Source organism: Typopeltis vanoorti, chromosome 7 (genome assembly GCF_054136105.1).
Source record: "Typopeltis vanoorti isolate ZY-2024b chromosome 7, IOZ_Tvanoo_1.0, whole genome shotgun sequence".
Taxonomy (NCBI): Eukaryota; Metazoa; Arthropoda; class Arachnida; order Uropygi; family Thelyphonidae; genus Typopeltis; species Typopeltis vanoorti.
The window spans coordinates 41,652,303-41,677,167 of NC_143555.1; the positions used below are offsets into that span (position 1 = coordinate 41,652,303).

General features: G+C 34.6%; 1 protein-coding gene across 4 annotated transcripts in view; it reads left to right on the forward strand.

Moving 5' to 3' along the window:
• Positions 1-24,865, forward strand: part of LOC150104622 (ATP-binding cassette sub-family B member 10, mitochondrial-like) — a 222,744-nt gene that overhangs the window by 46,779 nt on the left and 151,100 nt on the right. For all 4 annotated transcript variants that reach the window (XM_090395227.1, XM_090395225.1, XM_090395228.1 and 1 more), the window contains one exon: positions 11,569-11,771. In XM_090395227.1, the coding sequence (XP_090251353.1) occupies positions 11,569-11,771 (203 nt within the window). The remainder of the gene's footprint in view (positions 1-11,568; positions 11,772-24,865) is intronic.

Genomic DNA, 24,865 nt, shown 5'->3' on the forward strand with positions numbered 1-24,865 from the left:
TTTTTCATTAATCCTTTTTTTTATAGAACCATTCTAATGCTAGGATCATTTAAAAGGCCAATCTTAAAAAAGGTTTCCTGTGCAGATGAACGGGCTTTTCTCATTAATCATTGAGGTAGGAATCTTAGGTTTGAAACAAGAAGAAAGTAGTCCATTTCTAATTCAAAATCTTGGTATACTCTTGCATCTAGAATGAATTTTGCAAGTTTTTTATTAACTATTATATAATCATAATTATCTGCGAGCCATGTGCCTATCAAGAGTATATTTATGGCAGTCTTTATGCTTAAAGAATGAATTTGTGATTTTTAAACTATTGAATACTGAAAAATCAATTTTTTTTTTTTTTTCCGTTGTTATTGCATATATGTTCTCCATAGTTTCCTACACAGTCAGAATTAGGGATGTCTCCAGTTCTGGCATCAAGGTCTCTAAGAATGGATATGTAATTTTTATCTATCTTGTTCCAGACATCTTGTAGCATATTGTAGAATTCATTACTTTCTTCCTCATTGTCTTCAGTAGGAGCATAAACTGCTATTATTGTTAGGTGTTTTTGATTGAACCGTATTCGAGACCGTAATATTCTTTCATTGTGATATATATTGTTTTTTTAAAGAATTATGGAGCGTAAGCATTATTCCACAGTAGGCTCTTTCTTCTCTAGGAACATCAGAGTAAATTTGGATGTAGTTTGATGTAAGTTTGGTTCCTTTTTGCTTCCTCTTAGTTTCTGTTATAGCTGCAATTTTCATCTTTTTTTGTGATGGTATTTGGTCTTATTGACTATCATTTGTCCAATTCCCTGAATGTTCCAAGCTGCCATTTTAAAATTGTTTTCCTTTTTCCAATTCTTATCCTTGGTCATGCTGCGTCAAGAATCTAATTTAGGCTGTCCAAGTTTTCTTCCTTTATGAAACTTGAAGCAAAGTAGGATGTTCTACAAATCGTTTGCTGGCCAAAGTGTAGTAAGTCCAGTAGTAGGGTTGCTACCTTTAAGCCTCTGGACCACCTTTTTGGAATCACATTTCCTCAGTTCCTGATGTTGTGGTTATTCCTTAGTTGAATTGCCAGTTTTCTGTCTTGACGCACACTGTGTGTGTGTGTGTGGTGGTGGTGGATGGTTCCTTATCCTCTCATTCAACTAATGCCAGGGTTCCACAAGGTTCTGTCCTCTCACCAACCCTCTTCCTGCTATATATCAATGACCTACTGCAGCTGACCTCTAACCCAATACAGTTTTGTAGACGACAACACATTGCACTCCTCCCTTTCTTTTGATAAACTTTACTCTACACAACTCACTAAGATCAACCACTACTACTGCTCTCAGTTCTGATCTCCAAGCCATCCTCCAATGAGGTTCGGATAACCTAGTCAATTTCAATGCTAATGAAACCCAGTACTGTCTTATTTCTCATAAAGAAGAACCATTTTCTCCTAGTATTATTTTTGACAACACCTGAATTTCCAGACAATTTGAGATTTTTCTTCTCGAAATTACCTTGACATCTAGCCTCTCCTGGCATAAACACATCACAACCATTGCATTAAATAATATTTCTACGTGAGTTTTTTCCGTTATTTATTATGTATAACCATTGCATCCTCAGCTTCTAAAAAACTAGGATTTCTCTTTCGCTCAAGATGTTACTTCATTCCTGAACAGCTATTAACCTTATACAAATTGCAAATCTGCTCAGCTGTTGAATATTCCCCCCACATATGGGGTGGACCCCCAAAAATTCATTCAAAATGCTTGACTCAATATAGAGGAGAGCAATCAGACTTATTAATGACCCATCTCTTACCAATTCACTCCTCCCACTTTCGCACAGATAATTGGTGTCTGCACTATGTGTATTCTACAAATATTTCTTGAAAATGTTCATCTGAAATAGCATCAATAATTTTCCTACTTAGTACTAAACTCATTGGAACACGTGCAGCTGATGCTTAACCTCCCTTCACAGGCACCTTGAAACCCACGGAACAAGTTTCTTTTCCTCCTCCATCTCTGCAACTGCTGTACTATGGAATGGTCTCTCTCCCCCCTCCCGTTTTCCCCAAGGAATACAATATACAGTCATTTGAATCAAATGTGAACAAGTACCTTCTTTCCAACCCACTACCAATGCATGATACTAATGTACTATAGGTTAATCAACCAACCTCTCGTGTATGGGCCCAACATAAAAAAATAAAAAAAAAAAAGCTCCAATACTTGGATGTCAGAGCCCATCTGTTAGAATCCAGGCTGCACCATGACATTTGGTTAGGAGAGGCTATATCTTGTGCTATCACTAATCCATTAGCTAGCCCATAGTTGTATTTCAGTGATTTTGTTATGTATGTTTGCATTTTGTAAACTAAAGATATCTGTTGGTAATGATGTCTGAAGGTTTAATATCTTAATGAGTTAAATTGTTAACAAGTGTATGTAGAAAGGATATCATCATCAAATTCCTGATATGTACCCTCAGGGGGGATGTATAGGATATGATAGTATTGTATGAAAATGTTACATCATTACAAACTTCCCACTGACAAATTTCCTTCAAATTAATCCATCTGTCAAGCCTCCAGTATTATTGGATCTTATATTTTTGGTCTTCTAAGGCACTTCTTACTGTATCAATTAATCCAGATCTTGGTTTTCCTCTAGTCTTTTCTCCTGCCATCCTGGCAAAGAAAGATTAGCAACACTTATGTTGCTAATCTCTCTCTCCCTCTTGTACCATTCTATAAACCATACCACTTGAAATGCTCTAACACATTCCTGAATGCTACTAATGTCAACAATGCAAGATGCCTAAATTATTGACAGAATGGAGACCTGTGGATTGCAGTAGACAAAGGGAAATACCAAGGAAGAGATGGTAAGATGAAAATTGTTAGAATTGCTGGAATGCAATGGATGAGAAAAGCTGAAAATGGAGAAAATTGAGAGGAGGCCTTCATCCAGCAGTGGACTGATCCAGGTTTCAGAAGAATGTCAATTTCTTTCCTAATATCTTTGTTTTTTAATGTAATGCTGGTATTAATGCCATCTGTTCACGGTCCTAATCTTTCTTAGAACATTTTTCTCTGCATTCTCTCATAGCACAAGTTAACTTACTTGCCAGGAACTTTTGATATACTTTGTTCTTTTCCTTTACTGCCTCTTTAACTTCCTGGGTTCACCATGAAGTTCTGATTTTTCTATTCTTGCAGACAGCCTCACCACATGCCTCTCTGGCTGAATCAATGCTATCTTCAGAGCATGTCACTGACACTGAGATTTGATTCTTGTTTTCAAACTTTCATTTTTTTCTCGAATAGTATTTGTGTATTTGAGGCTACAGTTCAACTCTGAAAGCTGCTCAACATTAATTCGTTTTAATATCATCTTATATTGATGGAGAATACTTAAGGAAGCTATGATTCACTGATGATATACTGATAGCAGCATTACTATGAGAACTGGAACACATGATTATTGAATTAAATGAAGTAAGTTTGGGAATAGACCTACAAATAATATGGATAAATGAAAATTAATTTATAGTGAAAATACTCCTGAATTGAAAACAAATGAAAATAAATCAAAGACAGATTTGTATGACAGTGTGGTCATACAAATGTTTAGGACAAATCATTACAAAAAACTATAAACTTGATAGTGAAATTTCAGCTAGAATAACAGCAGGATGGAAAGTTTTTAACCATTTTAGAGAGAGGTATTTAAAAGCAATTTACCAGACTACCTAAACAGAAAGAGCTACAACCAGTGTGTACCTCCCCCCAACAATGACCTATGGTACTGAAACTTAGAGTCTGACTGAGAAACACCTAGAGAAATTGAAAACAACACAAAAGAAACATGGAAAGGGCCAATTTGGGAATAACCTAGTTAGATAAAAAGAATAATACTTGGATAGAGAAGCAAACAAAGAAAATGGATATTGCATTAGTAAAATAAAATTAATAAATAAAAGAGGCACTGGGCAGGACATGTAATGAGAATGTCTGACAACAGAAACAGCAGAATCGACATCAAAAAACTGGTTATCAGAAACCAGTTAGACCAGTGGTAGAATGGGATAATGAGATAAGATGTTATAGACATGGAAGAAGCATAGAAAGGCATTTGTCCAGCAGTGAACTAAAGAGAGCTATTTAATGATGTGTGTATATATATATATATATATATATATATATATATATATGATATCCTGGGAAATGAATTTGTCTGTAACTTGATTCATAACTAAGTTTCAGATTTTATTGAAGATTAATAGTCAAGTCACTCAAATCAGAAGAGTTAATAACTGACAATATAAGCTGCTTAAGACTCACATTAATGGATTTCTTCTTTTTCCTCATTCCTTGTTCCCACACACACACACGAGTGTTAAAGGTCCCAAAAACCTTTAATACTCTTGTGTTAAAGGTTTTTGGGACCTCTTGTTTGTGCTGCTATGTGTTTAAAAAAAATATATATATATATATATATATATATATATATATTCCAATGTGTATGGTTAATAACAGTGGAAAAAATCAAGCTTCAGAGATTAATAATCAAAGAGCTCAGAGTGATTATTATCAGAACTTGGTGAGCAATACTGTAAATAAATGCTGTGAAATGTGGCAACTTTTGAGCCCTGATACTGGCAGTATCAATTGTAGTTATTGATACTGCCAGTTACAGTTGTGTAAGGAATAACAGGTCTGATTTAGATGCATGTAAATAGTGGTACATATTATTTGTCACTCTTTAAGGCCATGACTGTTGATGTGATGATGCGGAAGGCTGTTTTGTCTATGGTTTTTTTTTTTTTTTTAATATAGCTTTATGTTATTTAGGTTATAATTTTGATTGTTTATATGATTTGTTTTTGTTATTTCTGAGGGAAATTTTTTTCTGATGTGCAGTATTACTGCACATTTTTAATGGTATATATCATCTTGGTGATATTAAAATGTTGATATCAACAATTATGATAACAGATCAGAGGTATGCATTATGCGAAGAATGATTCACAGACATGTCTCTCTGATCTCCTATCTAGTTGTGGTTCTCAACAGTGATCACTACATACTGCTATACTTGGGACTCCCTTAGCATGATCTGGCAAGATTATTTGGTATCTGGTCAGAAAGCCTCTTGAGTGATTACTATCATTACATGTTATCTAGTGGTTAACCTATGGAACTGCTGTACCCTCAAATAGAGGAAGTACTGGCTACATTGTATTAGGCATGCCCATGATTGGCTTCATTAGCACAGAAGTAAGAAGAGATTGGTAGACAAAAAGTAGAGATAGATCTATTTTTGTAGACCAGACTTAGCAATAACTACTTCAGGCTGTAATGTAATCAAGGTACTACCATCTTTCTGAATGATGAAGTTCACCTGTCTCTTAGGAGGTCTAGTTTGTATTTCCTAATACTCATCTGGTGTATTAGATCACCATTTCTGAAAGAGGTCATGTTCTGGGAAAGTAGATGTTAGCTTGACTGGGAAAGCTGTATCAACCCATCAATGGATTAATAATCAACCCATTGGCTCCTGCAACCCATAGACCAGGGAGTTATTCTTGCTTATCCAAGGACTGTTCACCAGTACAGTCAATATGCACTTTAATAAAACTCATAAAGGACAAAAAATTGCTATAGTGACAGCTTGCTATTCAGTTATTAATAGGGAAGCAAAATATATTCTTCATTAAGTTCCTGCAGACTGGCTCTCAGCAATATTTTTAAACATATCTGTGCAGTCATTTCTCATGTATGCTACTTACAACCAGTCGCACTTATGACAGCCATCTGATTAATATGGCCACTGAATACTATTTGGCTCTTGCAGCCTGTGGACTAGGGAGTTATTCCTGTTATCAAGGCCTATTATTTAAAAAATACTTTTGTTCAAGCTGTTGCTGCTACTGAGAGTGAGAAAACTTACAGACTTCTGGTAGTAATATATCTTGCATTGTACAAGAATGAATATGCAGTATGGTGTGAGTTGACAGCAAAGTGTTTGGAGGGAGTTGCTAAAATACATGTTCATACATTTACAGGGTTCAACAAAGACAAGCCTTACAACAGATTGGAGGCAACATGATCTGTTAACTAAAAAGTTAGAAGATGACAATGAAGTAGTAGAAGAGTTAGTGAAAGATGTGGAATGAAGACCATATTATTATTATCTGAGACCTCCAGGGAGTCAAGGACTCATCGAGGGAGGCTGTAAATTACCTAACCCAGCTATCATACCTTCCTTTGAATTCATTTACACTAGATGCACTCACTCCCCGTAAGGGCAAGTTATTCCACTCGCTGCTCTCTGGGAGAAAAACCTAGCTCTTAACCCTTTCTTGACTGAGAACAATCTTAACTTCCATGGATTCTCTGTGTTCTCTCTCTACCTTCCATATAATGAAAAAAATGTGAATGTGAAGCACAGAAAGTTGCAGAAGAAAAGAAAAAAACAGCAGAACATGGAGAAAAACATGGAAAAAAGGCCAACTATGCAGACTAAGTTAGATGTAATGCATATATTTTTAAAGAAGCCCACTCCTGCTCATCCACCTCATCCCCTGAACTTTCCACAAATTATTAACATCTGATCTTCATGGAGTCAGAGACTCATCATGGGAAATGCACACTATCTCACACAAAACTCATCCATCTGTGCATTAAACTAATTCAGTGTGTCTGCATTCACAACACACTCAGGCAATGCATTCTGCTCACCAACCACTTGAAAAATTTCTTCCATGTTAACCTGGTAATAACCCTTGACCAACTTATAAGTCTCAATCATAGCCTTTTCCCCTCCTCTCCTTAATAGACATCAAAATAATAGACTTTGCAAATTATATTCTTTCAATCTATCTTCATACAATTCCAAAGACCAGTTCTAACCTTTGTGAATCTTCTCTGAACTCTTTCTAACATATCTGATAAACCATCATCCGAACACTTTGTTGCAATTCCTGAATTTGAAGAATTTGCTGTTGGTGGTGATGACCTAGCCTCTGCTGACCTTTCTAATGAACTTCCCAATTAATAAAGCAGCCACTTTTAAGGATTACTCTTGCTAATTTTTTGATTGTTTTACTTTTCTGCTTGTGTTTCATTATTTATTATAGTATGTATTGTATACAATAATTTCACATTATAAATTGTACATTGTATTATTTCACCATAAACAAAGAGTAAAATTTATTTAAAAATAAATAAATAAAAGAACCTACACATTTCAGTATTCGGGCATGCTAATATGCTAATTATTAACTTATCCTTATGGTTTGCTTGGTGATTTCTGACTTGTGACCTTTATAGACTTATGATGGGATTGTCAGAATGAAACCTTGTCATAAGGCGAAGACTGACTTGTATTCAATAGCATTGCCCCCTCCACACACACACCATCCTATAACAATCTTTTGGTAAACATGAGAACTTTAATGAATCTCTATCTTTGCTCTAGAGTTCAAATATGATTTTTGATCACTAAAAACTGAAAAGATATCCATACATTGAAAAGAAATAATAATAATTATAATTCCAAAGAAAGGGAATCTCACTAAATGTGAAAATTGGAAAGGAATTAATCTACTGTCAGTGCCCACAAAAATTTTATGTAAACATAAAATGGTTTGAGATAAAGATTGATGTCATACAGTTGAAAGTTTATTTTTCACTTGGTCAGACTATAATAAATTTAGTTTAATCCTTTATCCAAGTGTGTGCAAACAAAGTTTACGCCTGAAAGTATCTTCAGGACTGGGGTAAAGTGGTACAACACCAGGCGACTCCTTGCAAAGGTGGAGCAAGCTACCAACACTCCTATCTCAGTATCTCCCATAATGCAAAACACATCTCCTTGCAGATATGTATAATGTTATGCATTAAGGGAAGGGCCACTACCCAGACTAGTTTCAACCTTTATTGAGGTCTCTTCAGTGGGAGCCAGGCCCAAGTGGAGATACCAAGGCAGAAGCATTATTTTGGTAGCTTGCTCCACCTTTGCAAGGAGTTGCCTGGTGTTGTACTACTTTACCCCAGTCCTGAAGATACTTTCAGGTGCAAACTTTGTTTGCACACAATTGGATAAAGAATTAAACTAAATTTATTATAGTCTGACCAAGTGAAAAATAAACTATCAACATCTTTCTCTAAATCCAGAGTAATTTAATAAAAAGGTGGCACACCGTTTGGCATCTCCTATAGGAGGAGATGACCCTTGCTAATGCTTCTGCCTTGGTATCTCCACTTGGGCCTGGCTCCCACTGAAGAGACCTCAATAAAGGTCAAAACTAGTCTGGGTAGTGGCCCTTCCCTTAATGCATAACATTATACATATCTGCAAGGAGATGTGTTTTGCATTATGGGAGATACTGAGATAGGAGTGTTGGTAGCTTGCTCCACTTTTGCAAGGAGTCGCCCGGTGTTGTACCACTTTACCCCAGTCCTGAAGATACTTTCAGGCGCAAACTTTGTTTGCACACACTTGGATAAAGGATTAAACTAAATTTATTATGATGTCACACAGGGCTGTATAATGTCTGGATTATTGTTTAACATAGTCATTGATTGGATTATTAACAAAGTTGCAGGTTTAAGAAGAGGAATTAAATAGAATCTTGTATCACAACGTGAAGAGAGGACATAGTTTTGATATCATCAAAATACACTGATGTACAAGCAAAATTTGGAAGCATTGTATAAAACAATGTATATAAAAGGGGTATATATGGAACTACAGGTTAGGCAATTATAATAAGCTTTGGAGTGAGCTTGCAGCCATCCCATGGCAGAACATATTGCAGGGGAAAGATGTTAGCAGTGCACGGGATAAAATCAGCGGGTATCTGAGAAAAGCAATATCAGATTTTGTCCCCATGGTCAGGAAGTTGAACAAGGCAGCGCTAGATGGATGAGCAGTAGTATCAAGCTTGATCTGCAAAAAAAAGAAAATGTTATGGAGAATTTGCAAGGAGAAATGCGATCAGTACACCCATGAGTAATACAAAGCTCAAGCTAGGAAGGTTACCAGCATAGTAAGAAAAGCTAAATCAGATTATGAGAGGACCTTAGCCAAAGAGATCAAGGGTAATCCCAAAGAGTTCTTCCCCTATGTGGCAAGTAAAAGGAAGAATGACTTCGGAAGGATAACTTTAGTGGATGCTGATGGTATTGAGGTGACAAAATCAGATGTAATAGTCGAGTTACTGAGTGATCACTTTTCAAAAGTCTATCACCCAAGCGAGGATATCTCTGTACCTGTAGCAATAACTAAAGTGAGAATTGAAGCTAAGAAATCAGAGGTATTTAATATATTACAAAATTTAAATGCAAACACTGCTGTAGGATTAGATGGAATATCAGCTTGGGTGTTGCGTGAATGTGCAAATGAATTGTCAACCCCCTCTTACTTGGATATTTAATTTAAGTTTGAACTCTGGTATGGTCCCTAGGGTGTGGAAGTTAGGCAAAGTGGTTCCTTTACATAAGGGTGGCTCTAAAACTGCAGTAGTTAATTACAGACCAATCACCATCTCAGGAGTAGTTGTAAAAGTATTGGAAAAGTTGGTTCAAGACAAAATTCAAGAATGGGTGGATCATACTCTATAGAGGCCAACATGGTTTTGTTAAAGGTAGGTTCTGCCTTAGCAATCTATTAACTTTTCATAATAGAATGACATTTGAGTTGGACAAAGGAACTGGCTACACAGTGGTACTTCTGGATTTTGCTAAGGCTTTCGACAGGATACCTCATGAAACACTGTTATGCAAATTGGAGCAGATGGAAATGGATACTAAATTGGTGATATGGATAGGAGAATGGCTCAGGGCGAGATATCAGAAGGTGATATATGGAGGAGCCGAGTCCAGGATGAGGCAGGTGACCAGTGGTGTGCCTCGGACTCTGTGCTTAGGCCATTGTTGTTTAATTTGTATCTAAATGATATAGGAAATGGCTTAAAGGGAGATATTCAGTTGTTTGCTGATGATGCAAAGTTGGGTAGCACAATAAAAAATCAAGCTGATGTTGAAAGTTTGCAGGATGATTTAAATAAGCTGGTAGAATGGGCAAAAGGAAATGGATATCAGTTCAATGTGGAAAAGTGTAAAGTCATGCATTTTGGGATTAAAGATTACCAGCTGTGTACTACATTGATGGAACAGTATTCCAAGAGATTGATGAGGCCAGGGACTTAGGGGTGTTGGTAGATAGGGAGATGAAGTTCAGGGGACACATTGCTAAGGTGTCCAAGATTGCACATAGGATTACTTGGTTGTTGAGGAACACACTGACATCCAGAGATAAAGAGGTTATTATTCCCCTTTATAAAGCGTTGATACTTCCACATTTGGATTACTGTGCTCAGGTCTGGTCACCTGGATTCCTCGGACATGAGGAGGCTGTGAAGAAGGTTCAGAGAAGAGTGACTAAGTTGGTGAATGATGTAAAAAATGCTCCCTACATTGATAGATTGAGAGCTTGTGTATTGCAGAGGTTGGTTGATAGGCAGAGAAGAGGGGATATGATGGAAACATTTAAACTACTGAAGGGTTTTTATAGGATTGATGCAGAGGGAAATGTTTCAGCTGTGTGATAGTGATGGAAGAACAAGAGGTCATCTCTGGAAATTAAAGAAGAGTGTGGTTAACAAGGGTGTCAGAACAAGGTTTTTTGCCTGGAGGGTGGTGAATGAGTGGAATTCATTGCCTGACTTAGTTGTGAGCTCTTCGTCTGTAAATGAATTCAAGAAGAGATATGATAGATATTGTTTTGCTAGTTTGGGTCTCCCGCGATGAGTCTACTGACTCCATGGTGATACCCGTAATAATAATAAAACACACAGCTGAAAAAGTTGGTCTTAAAATAAATATGAATAAACAAAAGTTCTTAAATTAAACAGTGAATGCCAGAAAGAAATTAAAATTGATCAACACAGTGGAGGATGTTAAAAATTTTTCATATTTGGGAGCTATTGTTGATACTGAACATGGAACTGATAAGAACATAATGCAAATTGAATGGGAAAGATTAAATAATTTTCAGTGTTTACTTAAAATATTAAAAATATTTTAGTAAGCAGAATGATGGTGTTATATTGCACAGTGAAACACATCTACTGCCTTGGCTTTTCCCGAGAGGATTGTAAATAAGAATCCAAGTCTACTTAAGTAACTAGGCACGTCCACAAGAAGATACATTGAACATTGGATTTGAAGATCCATTTAATTCTCTGGAAGCAGTTATCTAATTTGAACCTTAAGCAGCCCTTATTTGTTATTTGCCTTTTTTTTTTTTTTGCAGAGAATTGCAGCTAATAAGTAGAAAACAGCTGTTTTGTACGAGACTCCACTTTTAAAATTCATCCAGATACATTTTATCTATGCACATGTACAGTAATATCTCTCACAGCAATGGTGTTTTGCAAAGCTAGATTTCTGTTTTTTAAGGAACTCTTATTTTTTGAATAGTTTGTATATTTTAGATTTGCTTTAGATAGTTTTGCTCATTCAGTTAGTTCTTGAAATACTACAGCACAATTTTTACTTTTATAGCACATAGGATTGTTAACAGATTACGAACAATGGTATATGATTCCATTTTGAAGCAGGAAATAAATTTCTTTGATCACAGCAAAACTGGAATACTAGTTAATAGGCTTTCTGCAGATACTTCAGTTGTTGGTATGTCAGTCACAATGAACATTTCCGATGGCCTTCGTTCTGCATTTTCTGTCATAGCTGGTATCTCGCTTATGGTAATATATCCTAAACATAAGAACATTTTTATTGCATAGTATGTTTTTTAAATTAATACAGGTGACTCCCACTGTAGAGAACTTAGAGACCACAAGAATAGTTTATGGTGGACAGTTTTCTATAGTGAATTTTCTTTGGCATTCAGGCTTTGTTCGATATTTTTTACTAGTTTATTATAGTGAGTGAGTTTGTTATAATGGTCCTTTCCTTCATTGTTACATAGCAATCAGAATTCATTATGGCATAATTATAGAGAACATTACACACACCGGAGTAATAGCTTTAATTTAAAATAAAAACTAATTATTTATATTTTCACATCAGTAGTTAATATCATTATCTGGCACATATATCATCTGGTCATGCTATATTACAATACATTTGTGTATTACAATACACATTTGTGTATTGTAATGTTGCAGACAGACATCAGGCCTGTTGGATCAATTGACTAAATCTGTAATGCTTCGGTGTACTGTGTATATTATAACTTGGCATTCTTTAGATGTATGTATGTATTCCAGATTAACTAATTTGAAGGGTCAAAATGTGGAGTAATTGGTTTTATTTTAAACTAAAGTTATTACTCTAACATGTGTAGTAGGCTACTTAATTTTGCCATAATAAATTGTTATAATGGTACTTGCTATAGTGAGAGTCGGCTGTATGAAGTGTTTTTTATGATAAATTAGTAATTTTTTATATGAAATTATTTCTTTCACTATGACAAAAGCTGTAGTGACTTTATAAAATTATCAGCATTATTATCTTCAGACCTTTATGGAGTCAAAGACTTATTATGAGAGATCCCTCTATCACACACACATCATACCATGCCTTAAATACATTCACATTCTCTGTATATTCCACACTCTCAGGCATTGTATTCTAATCATTCACCACTCTCCATGCAAAAAAAACATTTCAATTCTTTACTTACACCGTTTTTATTCAGCTTCCAGAAATGATCCTTTGTTTTCCCTCCATCTCCATGCATTCTACAAAAATCCTCTTCAGCATGAATCTGATAACTCCTACCAACTTATATGTGTCTATCATATCCCCCCCCCCCGATTTGCTAAACTCTGTAAATTACATCTTCTCAACTCAACATTCCAGAGCCCAGAAACAACCTTAATCAATTGCTTCTGGATCTATAATAAATTTAGTTTAATCCTTTATTCAAGTGTGAGCAAACAAAGTTTGTGCCTGAAAGTATCTTCAGGACTGGGGTAAGGTGGTACAACACCAGGGCACTCCTTGCAAAGGTGGAGCAAGCTACCAACACTCCTATTTCAGTATCTCCCATAATGCAAAACACATCTCCTTGCGGATATGTCTAATGTTAATGCATTAAGGGAAGGGCCACAACCCAGACTAGTTTCGACCTTTATTGAGGTCTCTTCAGTGGGAGCCAGGCTCAAGTGGAGATACCAGGCAGAAGCATTAGCAGGTCATCTCCACCTATAGGAGTTGCCAAATGGTGTGCCACCCTTTTTTATAAATTACTCTGGATTTAGAGAACGATGTTGAAAACCTTTGCAAGGAGTGCCCTGGTGTTGGTACCACCTTACCCCAGTCCTGAAGATACTTTCAGGGGCAAACTTTGTTTGCTCGCACTTGGATAAAGGATTAAACTAACTTTATTATACTCTAACCAAGTGAAAGATAAACTTTCAACATCTTTCTCTAAATCCAGAGTAATTGATAAAAAAGGTTGGCACACCATTTGGCAACTCCTATAGGTGGAGATGACCTGCTAATGCTTCTGCCTGGTATCTCCACTTGGGCCTGGCTCCCACTGAAGAGACCTCAATAAAGGTCGAAACTAGTCTGGGTTGTGGCCCTTCCCTTAATGCATTAACATTAGACATATCCACAAGGAGATGTGTTTTGCATTATGGGAGATACTGAGATATGGGTGTTGATAGCTTGCTCCACCTTTGCAAGGAGTGCCTGGTGTTGTACCACCTTACCCCAGTCCTGAAGATACTTTCAGGCACAAACTTTGTTTGCTCACACTTGGATAAAGGATTAAACTAAATTTATTATACTCTAACCAAGTGAAAAATAAACTTTCAACTGCTTCTGGATCCTTTCCAGTATCTCTTCTTCTTTGAAAACCAAATGACTAAATCAGTGCATACTAGTCTATATGTGTGGCTTAAGCTAGGCCTTATACAATGGAACCATAATCTCCTTACTTATACAAGTCAGTGTTCTTTGCATCACAGCCAGAATTCATTGTGCTGTCCTCACAATTTTGCACTGTATTCTCTAAATTTTAGATCACTATTAATCATCACACCCAGATCACATATTTTCTTACCACCTCCAACATATCCCCCACCAATATATATTCTACATCCCATCTTTGTTTTTTGACTTTTAAAAATTCAAATAATGTAAGTTCAATCTTGCATTTTGCAAGATTGAACTTGCAATTATGTATAGTTAATATTCTTTCTTTTGGTTCATTATCTAGAGAGGTATAATAAATTTAGTTTAATCCTTTATCCAAGTGTAAGCAAACAAAATTTGCACCCGAAGTATCTTCAGGACTGAGGCAACTCGTGGTAAAGGTAGACCAAGCTCTCATCACTCCTTGTCTCAGTATCTCCCATAATGCAAAGCACATCTCCTTGCAGACATGTATAATGCTATGCATTAAGGGAAGAGCCACTACCCAGACTGGTTTCGACCTTTATTGAGGTCTTGTCAGTGAGAGCCATACCCAGAAGTGGTGATACTAAGGCAGAAGCAATGGAGAAGTCATATTTACCTATACTGGGTAAATACTGAGTCTGGGTAGTGGCCCTTCCCTTAATGCATAGCATTATACATGTCTGCAAGGAGATGTGCTTTGTATTATGGGAGATACTGAGACAAGGAGTGATGATAGCTTGGTCCACCTTTACCACGAGTTGCTTCAGGCGTAAACTTTGTTTGCTTACACTTAGATAAAAGATTAAACTAAATTTATTAATAGTCTAACCAAGTGGGAAAAAAAAAATTCCAATATCTAGAGAGGTGGGTACATATGTGTGAGCCCTTTGTCATTTAACAAGGATTTTGATAAGTAAAATAATGTTGCATGGTAGAAGTTATGTTTTTGTTCTCATAGTATCAATAATAGGCACCTAGGGGATTTCACATAGTTGGCTTATTTGATCTTTCTATGATGCAGGCAAATGTGGAATAGAAAAAAAAGCAGGGTTTTCTAGATAACTGTAATTGCTTGTGAACACCATATATGATATAGGTGCAGTTACCAGATAGGCAAATATGGTCTTGTAACATCTTCATTTGTGTGACAAATGAGATACATAGTATGTGAATGTTTAATATATATCTTGAATTACTTTTATAAATAAATTATAACTTAACACTGAATTACCAATTCTGATCCTAATCATCACTGTGTCAAAATGTGAATATGCATTTAATTACTTAGCAGTACCACACTGAAACAAAGGTTTTTGAGATCTTATATAATTTAATCAGATTAGTCACTTCATATATTTTATGGTGAGTCAGCAATACTGTTTATTTCAAAACTTTAAACTTGGAATATGACATTTAAATGTATAAGCAATATATCATACATAAATGATAAGAAGATGAATATTTAATGGCACAGAAACAATTTATCTGGCATTACTTCCTGTAGAAGATGATCCACTGTAGCTTATGAGAGTTTTGATGATTAATAGACCACAAATCAACATGTGCATGTTTTATAAGGATGGCATTGAAGTTTTGCTTTGGTTGCAAAACAGAACTTCAATTCTGATTTGAAACTAGAGAACCATCTATACTTAAAATATAGGTGACTCATGTCCAAAATAACAATCTAGCCAACTACTCTATTTCACTTTTTCAGAGGGGGGAAAATTTACCAAATACATTAAGGCAAAATTGTGACAGGAGATTTAGATAGATATAAACTTAACTCGCTGATTCTCTGCCTTTAAATTCACTAATTAAGCTACAACAGTCTGTCAGGTTATCTCTCTCTCTCTCTCTCACATATCTGCCAAATAGTTTGAGTTCTCACAATAATACAAAAAAAAAGTATTAAGTCATATATGTTTGTCCATGACTACAGTTTTTTTTTCTTTAATGCTTGTAAGTTTTTCAACCATGCTTTCATTAATTCATTGTATTATACAAAAAAAAAAAAGATTACATATATGAGGATGTGCTGAAAAGTTGATAATTACCATGAAAGAATTGAGGTAAAACCATGTAACTTACACATTATTCTACATATTCCCCACGAAGTGTTATACACTTGTTACAATGCTGCTACATCATTTGCAATCCTCTGAGAAGTCTTGTTACACAAACCAGTCCTCAGCTGCAGATATGACTTCATCTGTGGTAAATTTTGTTCGTTTCTGGTCTTTCTTTAAATTTGAGAATTGGAAAGAGATGGACCCAGGTCTGGCAAATAGGATGGGTGAGGCAGACATTGAAAGCCAAGTTGTGTATTGTCTGTTTGGTTTCGTGAGCAGATGCATTATCTTACAAAAGCAACATACCTCTGCTCAGTTTTCCACAGAATTTTCCTTCATTACCTCCTTCAGTTTCTTCAGCATTGTTGAATAAACTGGTTGCTATAACAGTTTCATCTTTTTTCAGGTACTTGGTAAGGATTACATCATCACAATGACAAGAACCTTCTCTGCTGACTTTTGGGTTCGTAACTTCTTTGGCCATGGAGAACCTTGTGTCTCCGCTCCATTCATTGTTGTTTGGTTTCTGGGTCATAGTGATCAAGCCATATTTCATCAACAGTCACAATCCAAAAAATTTGCACTTGATTTCTCAAAATGACACAAAATCCCTCAAAATCCAAAATCCCTAACACACTCTTTTGGTCAGCATTCAAACATTTGGATATGCACGTAGCTGAGAGTTTCTACATGTCCAGATGTTGGTGGATAATGACCCCAACTCATTCTCTGGATATCCCCCCCCCCAGTCTTTGCAATGTTTTTGGCTGGTATTGTCTATCATCAAGGAACCTGCATGCACTGCATTCAGTTGTTTTCAGGTGTGATCCCTGTGGAAGGTCTTCCTGACCTGGAGGCATCTGTTGTCTCAGGATGTGATGCTGAATTTTAAACATGGCCATCCATCTGCCAACTGTTGGATATGCTGGTGTTCACAGTCCCTGAAATCTACAAAGTTAAGTGAATCTCAGGCAGACTTTTCTTGCAGCATGAAAAACTTCAATGCCTGCACCTCTGTATCTTTGAATTTCTTCGAAACCTCTAACATGTCTTCTTATATATCCTAAAAAAAAAAAAAGAAATTATAATTTGATGAAACATGGGGTTAAAGGGTTTTAAGATATTCTTTCATGTGGTTATATCAGTTGCTTTAATATCATTTTTGTTCTAGGTGTTTATTAGAACTTTTCAGTCCCCACCCCCTCGTATAAGTAAAATTTCTATCAGATTCAGTTTAATCAACCATTTCTATAAAATTTCCACTCTCTGACATAGATTGTCTTTCAACTACTTAAATTTAAACTAATCATTGTTTTTTTCCTATACATTGTTGTCTTTAGTCTGATACTGAAAATTATAAATTTACAATTTATAATTTGGTAACTTTCTTTACCTTTCTTTAGTACTTAATCCTTTATATATATGAACTTTTATTGAAATGACTGAATAAACATTTTAACTCCTGTTTTCTTACCATTCATTTTAGAAATTATGGACTTTACAACCATGTTATAAATAACTATTTTAATCCCCTGACATTTCGACCTTCATATTAATGTCATCATCTGGAGTATATACAAATATACAAGGACAAGCTGAGTTACATTTCACACAGTAAGCTAAAGAAACAATGATTTGAACATCAGTTATTCTACTGTCATGACCTCTAGTGAAGAAAAAAAAAATACAGATAAAATAAAAAATTAATTAGAAACTATATCAAAGCTAAATTCTATTTAAGATAACATGGAAGAATCATTCTTTCATATAGATAGTTTTCTTACAGTAACAATGGTGTCCTATTTTTTACCATGACAATTGTTATATTAGATTTAATACTGGATTATCTACAGTCCTGTTTATAGTTATCTCTTAGGGAGAACGGTTCCATAAGTAGAATATGTGCCTTCCATATGCTTGGGATTTTTAGACCATCGTTATTGTTCAGATTGAGGTGGTTGATAAGAATCTCACTGGCTTCCTTAAATTTGCATTCATACCGTGTTTTGGTGTGATGTAAACAACTGGTGCTTTTCCAGTCAATTCTATGTAAAGTGTTCAGGGCATAATCAGAAATGCCAGCTTCACCATAGTTACAGTGGTATCTTGCTAATCCGAACTAATAAAAACCGTGCTCGTTCGGATTAGCAAAAAGTTCGAATTAGCGAATTATCCCCCAAGAGACAATAACTATCATTTAAGACAAAAATAATCAGATTCTAATGGTACATCAATTTAATTCTGTAAATAAATTAACTAACAGAAAAAAGCTACTGTACTGTAATGAAAAACAAAAAAAATAATACAGTACACAAGTTTATTTTAGTAAAAAATTTAATTTGTATGTACCTGTATTATTGAGATTCAGATTTAATAAAATTGCATTGTTCAGTACGTAATTTAATTTGCGTAAAAATATCACTTTCTTGTACACAACACACACACAAAAAGGTTCACAAAATAACACAATTTTTTATTTCTTTTGTAAAAAAGTCACTGATTTTCTTTTGCTTGTTGGAAGCTAAACTTTTTCCGAATGCTTCTTCTCGGAGCTGCATTAGCAACAAAATTTTGTGGAATGGCATATCATTCTGCTTAGCACATTCTGTACACATTAAAACTGTCAGCTGCCTCTTCATGTTTTACTTTTTTTATCTTCGAGTTCTTTATCGTCATCATCGTCTTCTAATTCATTCTGTAGCGTCGTATTTATAATTTCAGCATCTGATTTGATTTCGAATTCACTTTCGTTTCTACCTGTAATCCATTCTGTAGCATCTTGAAATTTCAACATCTGGATTTATATTTTTAACCAAATTATGCATGTTTTGAATTTCCTCTTTTTGTGTATATTTGTGATTCATGCCGACAATACAGTACCAACTGTACGGTATAAAAAAGCAAACGTGTGCACACAATAAATCAAAATAAGCCTCCAGTATAACCATACAATCGACAGTATGAAAAAAAATACTGTACTGTAATAATAATAAAATAAATAGTTAAAATAATAATTATTAAATAAAAATAGTAGTATGCAAAATAATAATACGTAATAAGTACAACTTTTTTTCTTTCAAACTGCAGTTTGGATTACTGGAGGGTTCGGACTAAAGATGTTCGGATTAGTGAGATACCACTGTATTATATTTAATGTGTCGTTTATGTTCCTTTTGTCTGATAGGAATTGTGCATCCTGTTTCCCCTATATATGGTAGATTACAGTGCAATAAATATGGTATACTTCAAGATGGGCCAGTGGAGGGAGTTGGTCTTTGGATGAGTTGAGTAAGCTTTTTAATTTTGCAGCAGGTTTAAAGGTGTTTTGAGGTTGTATTTCTGTAGTATTCTGTTTATTTTATCTGATGTCCCTTTAATGTAAGGAATGGTTATAGTTTTATTGTAGTCTAGTTTATCTTTGTTTTTTTATTGAGGTCTTGTAGAGAGTTTTGTGAATAGTGTTTTGGCTGTAACCATTTTTTAGAAAAGTATTGCTGATAACTTTAAATTTTTCTTTCAGCACTTGTTCATTGGAGCAGATCTTCAAAACTCTGTTTTTTAGAGTATTAATGACACCTAGTTTTTGTGTTGGGTGGTGGTAGGAGTTTGTGTATATATATTTGCCAGTACGTGTCGGTTTCGGTAAACAGTGAAGGAAAGACTGCCAGAAGGAAGATATGTGACAAGTGTATCTAGAAACAGAAGTGTATTCTGTTTTTCAATCTCAATTGTGAGCTGTATTCATTTATGTTATTTGTTTACGTGGCTAAGGAAAATGTCTGGCGGCCATGGAGCCAGATCGCGAAAACATCGTCAACGTATCTAAGCCAGACTTTGGGTTTTAAAGGAGAGGAATCTAGAGCATGTTGCTCAAAATGTTCCATATAAAAGTTAGCAATGGGAGGGGATAATGAAAAGCCCAGCTGTTCCTTCTTTTTTGTAGGTAGAAAGCGCTTTGCCATACAAAATAACCAGAATGTGATACATATGCAAAGAGTGCCGTGATATGATATCTGGAGGGAATTTGTTCTGTAAAAGAAGGATTGTGTCATTGATTGGGACATTTGTAAAGAGGGCAGAGACGTCAAAACTGACTAATAAATCATCTTTTTCTAATGTAATGTTTTTGATTATGTTTATGAAGTGTTGTATGGTTCTGATATAAGAGGGGGAATGACCTACCAACTCCTTGAGTGTTGCCGCTAATTTCTTGGCTAGTTGATAATTCGGGCTGTCTATACCTTTGACTGGTCAGCCAGAGTGGTGTGTTTTGTTTGTGTATCTTTGGTAGACCGCAAATTCTCGGGGAACAAGCATAGTGTGGAAGTAATTTTTTGACTGTATCTTCGGGCCATGTAGTAATTGATTTAAGTAGTTCCTTTGTTTTCTTTTTTATTCTATTGGTTGGATCATAGTTAACAAGTTGGTATGTACTATTGTCCGAGACTAGCAGATTCATTTTTACTAAATATGTGGTTCGATTTAGAATAATGGTGGCACTTCCTTTATCGGGTCTAGTTATTACCATGTTAGGATTTGATTTTAATGATTTCACCGCTGTTAATTCGTGTTTCAATTTGTGTTTCGTTAAGTTGCTTGTTATTGTTTTCTTATAATTTACATTTAAAATGTTGGCGGCTTCTAAACGTATTTTATCTGCTATAGTATTTGGGATGAATCTTAAGCCTCTTTCAGTATTACAAATAAAATCCAGTTTGTTCATCGATCTGGGTGCTACGGCAAAGCATTGGTTGTTTACATCACACCAAAACATGGTATGAATGCAAATTTAAAGAAGCCCGTGAGATTCTTATCAACCCAATCTGAACAAAAATGATGGTCAAAAATCCCAGTCATATGGAAGGTACATGTTCAACCCACAGAACCTTTCTCCCTAAGAGCTAACTATAAATAGGACTATAGATAATCCAGTATCTTAAATCTAATATAACAATCATCATCATCATCATCATCATCATGCTTATCAAGGATTTAGGCCTAGCATGGCCTGTTCCGGCCATAGAAGTTATCGTTGAATCATTTAAGGGATGTCCTGGTTTTCTTTTTCCTAATGGCTTGTACTTTAAGGCTTGTTTTGGTAATCGTTCTGTTTTCATTCTTTGAACGTGTTCCATCCATTTATGTTTATATTTTTTAATTTTTTCTATTACCAGTTCTGGGTTTAATTCTTTCATAATATCTTCATTTCTTTTGTGATCAAATAGGGTATACTTTGCAGTTTTTCTCATAAACTTCATTTCTGCTGTTGTTAATCTTTGTTTGTCTTTTTGTTTTATTGTCCAGATTTCACTTTCATACATTAAGACCAGTAGGGCTAATGTATTGTATACTTTTAGCCTGGTTTGTTTTTGAACTAGGTTTGGTTTAAATATAGAGTTAATTACACCTGTTATTTTTAAATATTTTGCAATTTTTACGTTTTTATCTTTTTCATTTTCATATGTGATCATACATCCTAGGTAATTAAATGAATTCACCTGTTCTAAGATCTTGTTATCTATTACTATTTTAGTTCTTGCTAGATCTTGTCCTTTAAATGCCATTGTTTTTGATTTTTTCCGTTGATATTATCATACCATAATCCTTGAATATCTCATTTAGATTTAAAATAGCTTTCTGCAAGTTATCTTCAGAATTTGTAATTATTATTTGGTCATCGGCAAAGAGGAGAGTGTTTAAGTTAACTGTAGGAGAAAGTTTAATTCCTTGATGTAAATTTTTACTCCATATTATTATTATTTCATTTAAGTAGATATTAAAAAGAGTTGCTGAGAGGGGACATCCCTGTCGGACCCCTTGGTTTATCTCTCTTATATATGATAGCTCGTGATTTAATCTTATTTATATTTGATTGTTTTCATATATACTTGTGATAGCTTTTAGAATATTATTTGGTATTTGTCTTTCTTTTAATATGTTAAATAATGTTTCTTTTAACTTTATCAAATGCTTTTTCAAAGTCCATAAATGCAATATGTGTTTCTAAATTATATTCTCTTCTTTTCTCTATTATTAATTTTAGGCAAAAGGCTGGGTCTATACATGATCGTCTATTTCTAAATCCATTCTGTACTTCTAGAATAAAGTTTTCGGAATATTTCATTAGTTTGTTATTTAAGATTCTGTTGTATATTTTGTAACAGGAATTTAGTATACTGATACCTCTAAGTTTTTAGGGTCATCTCTATTACCTTTCTTAAAGATAGGAATCATAATTGCTTTTATCCATTCTATTGGGGGGGGGGATACCAGTTGAGTAAATTTTATTTAAAAATAAGAGTCTTTCTTTGAATCTTGTTCCTGCATATTTATATAGTTCTGAACCTAGCTTATCTTCTCCAGGTGATTTTCTGTTTCTTGTTTCTTTCAGGCTGATTTCTAATTCTTCTTCAGTTATTTCCTTTTCATTTTCGTTAATTGTTTGCCAGTTTTTTTTTTTTAAATATTTGTCTGTCCACAGGTCTGTGTAGTAATTTAGAAATTCTTCTAATTTCAATTTGGTGTTTAATTTTATGTTTTCTTTGGTATCTGCATTTAAGTGTTTCAAAATCTTATATACATTGGGTGTTATTTTATATAAATCATGTTCTAAATTAGAAACAAATTTATTCCATGATTCTCTGTGTCTTTTTCTGACTTCTCTTTTAGCTATGGCTCTTATTCTTTTATATTCTATTTCATCTTCTAATCTTTTACTGCTTAACCATTTGTGATAGGCTTCTTTTTTCTTTTTGATTATTTCTTTGATTGTATCATCCCAGATCTTCAGTTTTTTTCGTTTATTGAATTTTTTTTGGTCTTTCCTAAGCTTTCATTCTGCTGCATTTAGTACCGTTTTTATATTAAGCCATTCTATTTCTATTTCTTCATTTTGTTTTATTTTATCTAGATATTGGTTAATTCTTTGTTCATATAGCCATTGTACATTTGTGTCATTCAATAGTCTAGTTTTATAAACAAATGTTTCAATTTTTCTTTCTGTTTTTTACTTGTAGCCATTTAGGTGGTAATCTTAATTTTATTTTAACAAGGAAGTGGTCACTTCTTATTTCATATCCTCTGTGAACTCTAACATCTAGTGAAAATATTGATGTCTTTTCATTTAATATGAAGTAATCTAATATTGATTTCCACTAATATAACAATTGTCATGTTAAATTAGGATATCATTGTTTCTGTAAGAAAACTATCTATATGAAGGAATGTTTCTCCCATGCTATCTTAAATAGAATTTAGCTTTGATGTAGTTTCTAAATATTTAATTTTTAATTTTATCTGTATTTTATTATTTTTTCACTAGAGATCATGCCAGTAGAATAACTGGTGATCAAATCATTGTTTCTTTAGCTTACTGTGTGAAATGTAACTCAGCTTGTCCTTGTTTGTATATTTGTATATACTCCAGATGATTATCTTATATGAAGGTCGAAACGTCGGAGAATTAAAATAGTTATTTATAACATGGTTGTGAAGTCCATAATTTTTAAAATGAATGTTGATTACCGTGCAACACTAAAAGAAAGGAACCTGTTTTCCTTCTTTCAATTTGACAATTTTATTATCCTTACTAGAAGATAATTGGGTTTCTACACCTTTAATTTATTCTTCTGATCTCTTCCTACAACTTTTGCCTTTATCTGCTGATTTCTTCCGATGATCAAAGGACTGTGTCCCATTTTTCCTTAGTGCTGTGAATTAGCGGAACTGTGAATGGCACAATATAGACCTAACCTTTCATATGTTTAACATGTTTAACATTTCATATATTTACCATTTTCATTACTCAAATTATTTTTTATTGCTTGTCTAAATTTATTTTGATACCTGTTAGCATTATTGATTTCAGCAGAGCAGTACTTCATTATTTGATTAAACATTTGTGATCAGACTTAATTAGGTTTTTTCAGTAATGCCTTTTTTCACATTGTTTAGTGCAACATCCAGTCTTTTGACTGATGGAAATTAGTTCTTGATTTTGATCATTAGTTGCATTTTTCTGCCTTTGGTATTTTACTGAATGTTACAATTAGTCATTAATGTTTGCTGTCTATGACAGTGGTAACTGAACACACACACACACACGCAATGAGACTACCCCTGTAGCTTGGGAATGGAGAGTGGGAGGGGAGATAGAGAGACAGAGAATGGTTATAGAGCATGTTCTAACCTGTCACCATGAGAGACAAGCTCAACTCCATTGCTTTACTCAGTACGAGTGGACATGTGTTCAGATATAGGCATTTTCTTATCCTCAGTTGGAAAATGTTGGAGTGCAAGAGTGAACAGCAAGTTAACATCAAGTTTCTTATGAAACTGAAGAAATCCGCAATGGAATATTTTCAATTATTGACTGAGGCTTATGGTGAAAAGTGCATTTTGAATGCCACAAATGATTTTTGAAAGGCAGAAAAAGCGTGAAAGATGACGATCGCCCAGGCTACCCATGCACAGCAGCAGTTACTGATGACAACACTGAAAAATGCAAGATGTGATTTGAAATGATAGAAGGTTGGGTGTTCAAGCTGTAGCTGAGAAAGTTCATTTGGACAGTGAAAGTGTTCGAGAAGAATTCAACATGAAAAAGGTTGGTGCAAAAATGTTGTCAGATGAACAAAAAGAACATCGTAAGGAACTGTGTTTGGACCTTTTGCAACGCATTAAGGATGAACCAGATTTGTTGTCGGTAATTACTTCTGATGAAACTTTGATATTTAGTTATCATCTGGAAACCAAATTTCTTTGACAGAGTGGGTTCCCAGCATCTATATGGTAAATCAGTAGTATTACCTCGAAGTCTTGATGAAATTGCATGAACGCATGAGAAGGAAATGACT